Below are 9,598 nucleotides of genomic sequence, written 5' to 3'. Positions count from 1 at the left end.
TTCTACTGTATTCCTTTCACAGTAACACCTGGACCGTGATGGGCACAAAGCAAGCGTTCAGTAATTACTTACTTCCAACACCATCATTGGACCTGGGGATACTGATCCCGAAAAGGCTCCACCTAAAACGGAGGGGAACGCATTTGGCATTCTCTCGGGGCTCCTCTGGGCTCCACGTGTGATGGGGGAAGTAACGGTCATCTGCGAACCCCCAGTAGCTGAAGTGTAAGACAAAGGCGGGGCGGCGGGACGGCTGAATGCAACTGCAACCAGGTCCGCGGGTGTAGGATGACTTTGCCCGGCTAGGACTTTGCCTAGGGAGAGGGAATTCTGCCAGCCACCGGCGTCCAGCCCTCTTGCTATAACGGGATGCTAGGCTGTAGGAAAGTGCCTCTGCCCCCTGGCGCCGGTCCTCGGGCTTCTGATGAAATTGTGACCCACCGCCCTCTTCGCAGGCCCTGGACGCCAGCCCTATCACTCCGGGCGCGCAGCCGATCACGTGGCGCGGCGGTGCTCTGGAGGACCGCGGCTCCACGGCCATTGGTCGACGGCGCGCGTCCCGGGCGCGCCCATTGGCTGTGGGGGGCGTTCACGTGAAAGGGGGTCTGGGATAACATCCCGAGTGGGGAGAGGTGGTCGGAAAGTTAAAGGGAGCCGCGCGGCGGCTGGGAGGCCGAGTCCCGGTTGAGGGGCCGCAGGGAGGAGGCGGGCGGGCAGCTCTCGCGCACGGACGGATGCGGCTGCCCGCGAAGGGCGCCGACCTGAGCCCCGGCCCCCGCTCCTGCCGTCGCCGCCGCTGCCCCTGCCACCCCGGCGCGGATGCTGCCGCGGGCTGGCGCCTCCGCACCTCGGGGCTTATGAGCTGTACCAGGTACGTCCCTCCCAAGCCCGCAAGGCCGGCTGCCCGGCCGCGGAAACGGCGGCGAGGGCGCGTAGCGGGGACCCTCTTTGGTCGTGCCACCTACACTTTCTCCGTCCAACTTGCAATTACACTCTGGGAGTGGGACACTTTAGAAGGGCTCAAGGAGGCTGTTGCTTCCACGTGGGGAGGGCAATCCAGGGACCAGAGGTGGGATGGAGCCTGGCCGGACCCACGTGATGCACCGAGGTGGGGGTCCCGGCCGCGACGGGCGGCCCGGAGGCTGGGGCTGGGACTTCAGATACTCTTACTCCCTATTGTGCCGAGTTCGAACCTGACACAAGGCTTTTCCACCTGGGACCCGACACTTCTAGAGGGTGTCCCCGGAGTTGAGCGATGGGGTCTCAGCACAAGAGAAAGTCGCTTCGTCTCTCCCCCGGCCTCGATTTCCCGGTACAACGTAGGGAAACACACTTGGTGATCTCGCAGGCCGCCGAGAGCGACGGGACACAGGGCGCTGCGGCGGCCGGGGCCTCCCGGAGCAGAGCCACCTCCGGTTCCCGGTCCCCAGACGGGCTGTCCCGGGCCAGCGGGGGCGAGGTGGCCGCGCGGGGACGCTCTCGTGGCGCCGCTCCGCCTCGGGTGGCCCTGCCGCCCCGCCCCGCCCTGGTGTGATAACTAGGGCTCCTCCTCCTCGTCGTCTTCCTCCCCCTGCCGGTCACAACTCCGGGAACCCAGCCCAAGGCCTGCCTCCCGGACACACCGAGGCTCACGTAGTCTGGTAGCGGCAGCCTCCCCTGCCACCTCCCTCCGGGCTTTCCGATGCAGCGAGACAGCTGGAGAGGGGGCTTCCCCGCGGCCCAACAGGTGGGTTCCGGACAGGCGAAGGACCTCGGGGAGGGGTTGGGGGCGGGGTGCAGCCCGGGCCTGGTGGGACCGGGACACAGAGGGCAGGACGCTCTGGTCTGCCCCTGTGTCCTGTTCGTGCCACCCTTTTGAATCCAGAGAAAGGGGTGTGGAAGGGACTCAGTGCAAAAGAGGGGGTAGGGGGCCCAGAACATACTAGAAGATTTGGGCTCTGTCCTGGTATTGTTTCCCGCAGAGGAGGAGAAAGTTGAGGAGAGACTTGAGGACTTGGAGAGTTGCTAGAAGATGTTGGAGCCTGTGGTCTGCGTGGTCAGGCCTCCTTGGGAGACCCAGGGTCCAGGAGAAGAGAGCGTTAGGGCTTTGGGGGCTGGGGTGCAGAGAAGAGGAAATGGTCCACTTGGCAGGGTTATCCAGGAGCCAAGACTAAAGTGAAGACAGCTGGAGGACTTACCACAAAAGTAAAGTTGAGGTATTTAGGGAAAAGTTAGTGAGAAGAGAACCATCAGGCAGTATTAGCAACCAGGAATGTCAGAGCTGGAAGGGATCTCAGAGGAGAAAGCTCAAGCCCAGAGAGGCTGAGTGACTTGCCCCAAGTGGCACAGCCAGGTGCAGGCATTCCTAGGCCAGTGCACTGTGTCTCACATTGGACATTTTTAGATGGCAGACACTGCCACTTTACTTATCTCTTTCCTATAATATGCAGCCTCATCCACAGATATTTATCTCAAAGATGCTTTGGATGATGGTGACAGAATAGAGGAGTCCAAGTGGCTTCTAGGGCTGTGAATAAGGGCCCCATGGTCTGAGTACCAAGGGAAAGATGCCAACTTTACTCATACTGTGGCAGCCAAACCTTTTTGGAGGGAATAAAGAAATGCCGAAGGGGTAAGTGGGCCCCGTCTTTTAAAAAATTATACCTGGTAACCTGGTTGCGAACGCTCACCTAGCGCTGTTTCAGTGTTCCTGGTGGGTTCTTGGTGCGTCTGATTTTTCTGTCTTTACTTATCAGAGTACAAGAGAATGGAGGAGGCAATGTGTTGGCCTCAATACAAAAGAGAAAGATTTGCTTCCTATAAAAGGCACAGCCAGAGAGTCAGTAGCTCAGCCGCCTGGAACTGTGAAGGTCATGGGGTTATTTTCTGTACAAGTTGATAGTTTTTAGAGAAAAATCACCACAATATCTAATCCTGGTTGAGAGGGTCTGTTGTTTGTCACTAGAGGAACACGGAAAGCATTTATGCAAAACTATCCATGTTCTGTTTTTGCATGGCGTGTTAGGGTTTGCCCTCTTTTGACCAGAAACACTGAAATCTACCCTTGGGCATGTCCAGGCTCTCATGGGGCAAAATTGATCTCCTAGGCATCTATTTGGAAGCAAAGGTTTTGAGAATCCATACTGGTCTGAGTAACAGCTACTCACAGTCTCGTGACCCTGTCCTGCAACAAACTGGTATCCAGGTCCCATGTCATGCTGTGCTGGTTCAACTGTGTGTCCACATCTCATTCTGGTTTTTCTCCCAGACCAACCTTGGTGACTCATATTCCCTGGCTTGGGCGTGGGAAAGGGCAGAGTGGCCAAAGAGTCTGTCACAAGAGGGGCCCTGAGGTACAGCCTGATGCGTCCTGTGTTGGAACTGATAATTTTCATGCCATTTGAGGACAAAACACTCGTCCAGGTGCCTTCCTTTCAGCGACTTAGGAAACTATTACCTTGCATGTCTCCGTGGCTAGGAGTACGTCTGGGTGTTGGTCGTCCCTGTGATGGTCCATGTGGGAATTTCTGAGCAGAGGATCAGGAAGGCTTACACCAAACCAGCACTTCGGTGCACCAGTTCTTGGAGACCGATCTGGTTAATAAAAGCTGGAATCTACCTGTGAGGATAGGCAAGGGAGCCAAGAGTCAGATTGCACCCTCTTCTGAAGCCATCGGGGTTAGTGACCTCCCCGCCAGTGCTGGTGACACCAAAAAAGTGAAGGGATTCTGGGTAGGGGTGCTTGTGCAATGGGCCTGGAGCAGGAGCCTGGGAAGAATGCCTGGGCCGCCAGGTGGTTCACCTTCCTTTTGCCTTTCATGGAGAATGCTGCAAAACCAATTCGGCTCCAGAAAGTGCCAGTGGAATTGTTTAATTACCTCTGGCTCCGACTCCAGCTTCACCTCCTCACCCCCAGTCCTTAAAGCTTGGTGATAAAAGGGATCTCAGGGGCACGTTTATACTGCTGGGTCCAAACAGTGAAACTTTACCAAGGCCTTCAACTAAGCCTTTCTAACCTGCAGGATTAGACCTTGAGAGTGACTGCAGTCGACTGCAAGTGTGCAGATTCTTTGCCTGATCCCCTTGTTTTAGAATTCTGTTTCCAAAATAGCTTTCGAGTTTCCCAGTCATTTTCTAATGAGCTGTTTTAAGGTGGTGCGGGAAAGCATGCCTGAGGGTGGTTTGCAGGCCTGCGGGACACTCTTAGAGAGCTTGCAGTTGACCTTGTGCTGACTCAGGCAGGGAGGAAGCGGCTACGACAGAGGAGGAACCCCTCCTTCCTCAGTTCACACCCAGGTTGTCAGGGGTGGGCAGAATGGGAGGGGCTGGGATGCAAGGCTTTGCCTGCTGTTTGGTTATTTTTAATTAACATTTAATTTAAAAAGCAAAAACTACCTGTATTAAAAGTAGAACTGAACGTGTGATTCCAATGCATTCTAACAAAGTTTTGCAATGAACGGGGAAAAGAAAAATTCAAGTACTTTGTAAGTATAGGTTTTTTGTTTTGTTTTTTTATGTTGAACCCACTGCCTGTTTTTTTAAAGCTCTCTTGCCCAATTCAGTCAGAACTTTCCTTTCCAGAACAATTGAATGGGTATAAGAAAAGATAATAGGGACTTCCCTGGTGGCGCAGTGGTTAAGAATCCGCCTGCCAATGCAGGGGACATGGGTTTGAGCCCTGGTCCAGGAAGATCCCACATGCCACGGAGCAGCTGGGCCCGTGCACCACAACTACTGAGCCTGCACTCTAGAGCCCGCAAGCCACAACTACTGAGCCCACGTGCCACAACTACTGAAGTACACGCACCTATAGCCCATGCTTTGCAACAAGAGAAGCCACCGAAATGAGAAGCCCGCGCACCACAACGAAGAGTAGCCCCCCGCTCGTGGCAACTAGAGAAAGCCCACGTGCAGCAACGAAGACCCAACACAGCCAAAAATAAATAAATAAAAGAATAGATAAATTTAAAAAACAAAAGAAAAGATAATAGCCAATTTGCTCCTAAAATTTTTACTCATTTAACTTTGTTAGAGGAGAAACTATAAGGCTATTTAAGGATATTTAAAGGATAAGATATTTAAAGGATATTTAAATATCTTATCCTTTAAATATCCTCAAATAGCCTTTATTTTTAAAGGATAAGATATCCTTTAAAATGCAGGTCTAGATAACTACATTATGGCTATAAATTAAGATAAGAACATTTAGAAAGGTTGGGCCTTTTCAGACTAATACAGGTATTTGTATTATTATTGTTTTGTCTCTGAATGTCTGTGTTTCTCCACCTTGGTCATCACTAAGTGATTCCTGAATCTTGGAGAAGTGCTGGGTTTTTTGGTGGTTTTTTTTTGAAAATGGGATCAAGCCCAATACGTCTTCATCCTTTCTCATTTTTTAAATATATTTGACTAAACGAAATCAGAAGTTGAAAATGAGATATTATTTATTGGACTGATATTATTTGTTGGACCAGTGGTCCCCACTCTTGTCAGATGATGAGTGACATTTTGCCTGTCCTTCTCCTGAACTACCACCATCACCCCACAGCACCTCCCAGGAGGGGGGGGATCGGGAGGCCTGAGAGCTGGTACCCCAGCACACCACCACACACTGACACCTTTGCCGTAGTGAGGGGAGATGTGTTTGGCAACTAATCCAGATCTGTGTTCTGTGATTCTCAGACTAGAGATTTTAATCCTGATTTCATCGCCGACTTCTTCAATTAGCCCATTGGAACTGTCAAATCAGAATATCAATTTGCCATGGTAATCAGAATAAAAATGGCTTGGCTTTAGTGAGGCAATAGTGTTGGGTGAGTTTTTGGCAAATCTTAAGATATTTGAGGTGTTTTATTAGATTCATTTTGTTTTCTTGATTAGAGAAGGTCTATTATTTTAGAAAATACAAGAAAGTACAAAGCAGGAAAACAAATTTCCTGAAATCCCATCACCTGGAAAATTCTGACAGTTTTAATTATATCACTAGTCTTTTTTCTGTGCATATACATAATATTTCTCCCTACAAGTCTAGTCTCTATGTACAATTTATCTTCTCCATTTTCTACATTAATCATATATTATAAATTTTTATGCCATTTAAATCTTTTTCCACATAATGGTTTTAATGATGATATAAAATTGTATCACATGGATATGGTGTACTTGATTTAATTGGATACCTGTTATTGGTCATTTAGTTAATTTTCTCACCCCTTTTCCCCCCATAATGTTGCACTGAACATTTTAGTACATTAACCTTCGTGCAATTTTAATTATTTCCAAGATTAATACCTGTATGTGATATTAGAACCCAAAATGATGATTTAGAAAGGTTGTGCCCATTAAGACTAATACAGATATTTGTATTATCTTTTAAAATTCTTTCCTAACTCACTAGGTAAAAACAGGCATTGTTTTTTAATCTGAATTTCTTAAATTACTTGTAATTCTGGACATTTTGCATATTTATGAGGCACTTTTAAATTTCTTTCATGAATTGTCTATTCATGCTCCTTGCTCATTTTTCTACATGGAATATTTGACTTTGTTACTGTTTTATAAAAACTCTTCATATATTAAAGTATTAACAGTTTGCTGCTATGCTTTTTGGAAAATGTTTTCCCAGTCTTTGGTTTTTTGGTTTTACTTATTCTTTTCACTTATAGAAAAACATTGTTTCTATGAAGTCAGATTTAATTTAATCTTTAGCATGATTCTCTTTGCTTTTTATTCTTATAGAGGCTATTTTCACTGTAGAAAAACACAATTATTCACTGATATAAAAGATTTAAAAATACTAAATTGCTGGCACTTTTTAAAAGTAAGATATACTAGAATATAAAAATCTACTGTACACTGAATGAAAGCAGGTGTGGGTCTGTCTTCACTCCTGATTCCCAGTCTCTGGCACCATGCCTGGCACATAGCAAACACCAATCAGTATTTGTGGGATGAATTAATTTCTTTTTATCGGAGGAAAGCAGTATTTACCAAACTGCGTTCAGCAAGGTGCTCCACCAGAAAAAAAAAAAAGACTTTCCTTGTTTGGGATAAGTTTAGGAAATTCTGCAAACAGCACGCTGTTTTCATTATTCCCCATGGCCCATCAGTATACTGAAGGCCCCAACAAGTCCTGACAGGGAAACCCATGAACTAGTTTTAAAACCAGTGGTTCCATACTTCTTTGTTTGTTTTAACCTTGGGCCTCTTCCCCCCGCCCCCCACTTTACACTCTTAATCTCCCCGGAAACCAAGGTCACACTGGACCACACTTGAGGTAATATTGAGCTGTAGCCACGTGGGCAACGATGAAGGCAAACGTAGTTCGCTGGTCCCTGGGATGAGTCTGAACATCTTTCTGACCTCCTTGCTGTTTCTTTCTTTCCCCTTGGCCAGGGTTCTAGCCTGCTCTAACCCCGTGATGGCTGTGGACATTGAGTGCAGGTACAGCTGCATGGCCCCCTCCTTGCGCAGAGAGCGGTTTGCCTTCCAGATCTCTCCGAAGCCAAGCAAACCCCTGAGGCCTTGTATTCAGCTGAGCGGCAAGAATGAAGCCAGTGGGACGGTGGCCCCGACTGTCCAGGAGAAGAAGGTGAAGAAGCGGGTGTCCTTTGCAGACAACCAAGGGCTGGCCCTGACAATGGTCAAAGTGTTCTCCGAGTTTGATGACCCGTTAGATATTCCACTGAACATCACCGAGCTCCTGGACAGCATTGTGAGTCTGACAACAGCGGAGAGCGAGAGCTTTGTGCTGGATTTCTCGCAGCCCTCTGCAGACTACCTGGACTTCAGAAATCGGCTTCGGACCGACCACGTCTGCCTGGAGAACTGCGTCTTGAAGGACAGAGCCATTGCAGGCACGGTGAAGGTGCAGAACCTCGCATTCGAGAAGATGGTGAAAGTCAGAATGACATTCGACACCTGGAAAAGCTTCACAGACTTTCCCTGTTGGTACGTGAAGGACACGTACGCAGGTTCAGACAAGGACACGTTCTCCTTTGAAATCAGCTTGCCTGAAAAAATTCAGTCTTATGAGAGGATGGAGTTTGCCGTGTGCTATGAGTGCAACGGACAGACGTACTGGGACAGCAATAAAGGCAAAAACTATAGGATCATCCGGGCAGAGTTGAAATCCACCCAGGGAACAGCCCAGCCACCAAATGGACCAGATTTTGGAATAGCCTTTGACCAGTTTGGAAGCCCTCGGTGTTCCTATGGTCTGTTTCCGGAGTGGCCTAGTTATTTAGGATACGAGAAGCTCGGGCCCTACTATTAGTGACGGCCTGGGATGGAGCCGAGCTGCATCACCCCAGGATGGAGATGGAAGCCCAAAGAAAAGCTGAACTGCCATCGGGCACAGTTTTCGAAAAGAAAGGATCCTAGTCACTTTTTTTCTTCAAGCAGCCAAGCCAGCCAGGCTTAGATCACAGAACTGGGTTCACACTCAGAGGAGATGGGTGTGCTGGTCTGTTTGGCACCCGCGTGGTGGCAACGAGGGTCTGAGCAGGATGGTGCTGGAAACGGCCTGGACAGGACCCAGGCCTGCAGGCAGCGCTGGCCAGGCCAGAGGATGGTGGCTCAGCGACGAGGAGCCCCTCTCCCCTCGGGTGTGGGAAGTCAGTCCCCTGGAAAGCCCCCAGCCCCCTCTTCTTGTGGTCTTCCCCGGCCACCCAGGGCCTCCCCGCCTGTTGCAGCTGCCCCGTGTCTACGTGGGCTTCACACTTTATCTCTGTGCATTTGATTTTCTTCCACAGTTCATCTGCAGTTCAGGAAAAGATAATAAAGGCAGATCAGCTCATGACGGAGACAAGCATTTCCTTTTTCTGACCCCACTTAGATATCCCAGCAGAGGACAACACACCAGCTATGAAAAGTCAACCGGCTCCTGTGCGGTGTCACCACCCATGGCAGGCTGATGCCAGGCAGGACAGTCAGGAGTGGGACGCTTTTAGCTCCACCTCTTGGCGCTGGGGGGAGCTTTCTAAGCACGCACTCTTACTTACCCTGAGTCACCAGAGGGCTCAATTACAAGACTTGCTGTAACTTGCCAAGCTGGTTTGCCCGTGTCTCTTTCTTCACAAAAGGATTTTAGGATCTCTTTTCCTGGAGAGTCATCTTTTACGCTGTGCTCAGGACGTTTGGATTTGCAGATTAAGTGTATCCTCGGCACCTTCAGGAAGTGCTTGGTTGTATCTTGACTGTGATTTACAACATCCACGTTGTACACAGCACCTTACAAGCCCCCACGGACTTTGATTTGGTTGTTCTTGCCTATGGTGTGTGGGTACGTAAAGGGATAGGGGAGAAGAACCTCACCGAGTTCTCAGATGTCGTTTTCGCTGTTTGCCAACTCTGAAATATCAGAGATTATTTGTTCTTAACCACATTGGACTAAAGCATTAAAAGTCTGTTGTTCATACTGTTGTGAGACTCCTGGGACTTTCCTTGTCAGATGGACCCCCAAACCCTGTGACTTTTCTTGGGCAAAATTGGTTGGTCCTTGGGGGTGTTTAAAAATATTTTTACATGTGTATTTGTAGAAGGTTGGGGTCTTTTTCTGTTCTGTTTTTGTTTTTGGAGCTTAGCTAAATGACTGCCTCATTTTTCTTTTGCCTGACCT

General features: G+C 49.2%; 1 protein-coding gene across 2 annotated transcripts; it reads left to right on the top strand.

Moving 5' to 3' along the window:
- Positions 1–665: 665 nt before the first annotated feature.
- PPP1R3B (protein phosphatase 1 regulatory subunit 3B) lies at positions 666–9,397 on the top strand. 2 transcript variants are annotated; one of them, XM_068532152.1, is made up of 2 exons: positions 666–871; positions 7,375–9,397. In XM_068532152.1, the coding sequence occupies exons 1-2, from the start codon at positions 735–737 to the stop codon at positions 8,252–8,254; spliced, it is 1,017 nt and encodes a 338-aa protein (XP_068388253.1). In that variant the 5' UTR covers positions 666–734; the 3' UTR covers positions 8,255–9,397. The 2 variants fall into 2 exon arrangements, with proteins under 2 accessions (XP_068388253.1, XP_068388254.1); XM_068532153.1 differs by lacking the exon at positions 666–871 and adding an exon at positions 1,606–1,726.
- Positions 9,398–9,598: the final 201 nt, after the last annotated feature.

The sequence above is a fragment of the Eschrichtius robustus genome, chromosome 21, assembly GCF_028021215.1.
Source record: "Eschrichtius robustus isolate mEscRob2 chromosome 21, mEscRob2.pri, whole genome shotgun sequence".
Taxonomy (NCBI): domain Eukaryota; kingdom Metazoa; phylum Chordata; class Mammalia; order Artiodactyla; family Eschrichtiidae; genus Eschrichtius; species Eschrichtius robustus.
The sequence above is the reverse complement of the archived record's forward strand: the minus strand, read 5'-3'. Positions and strand labels throughout refer to the sequence as shown.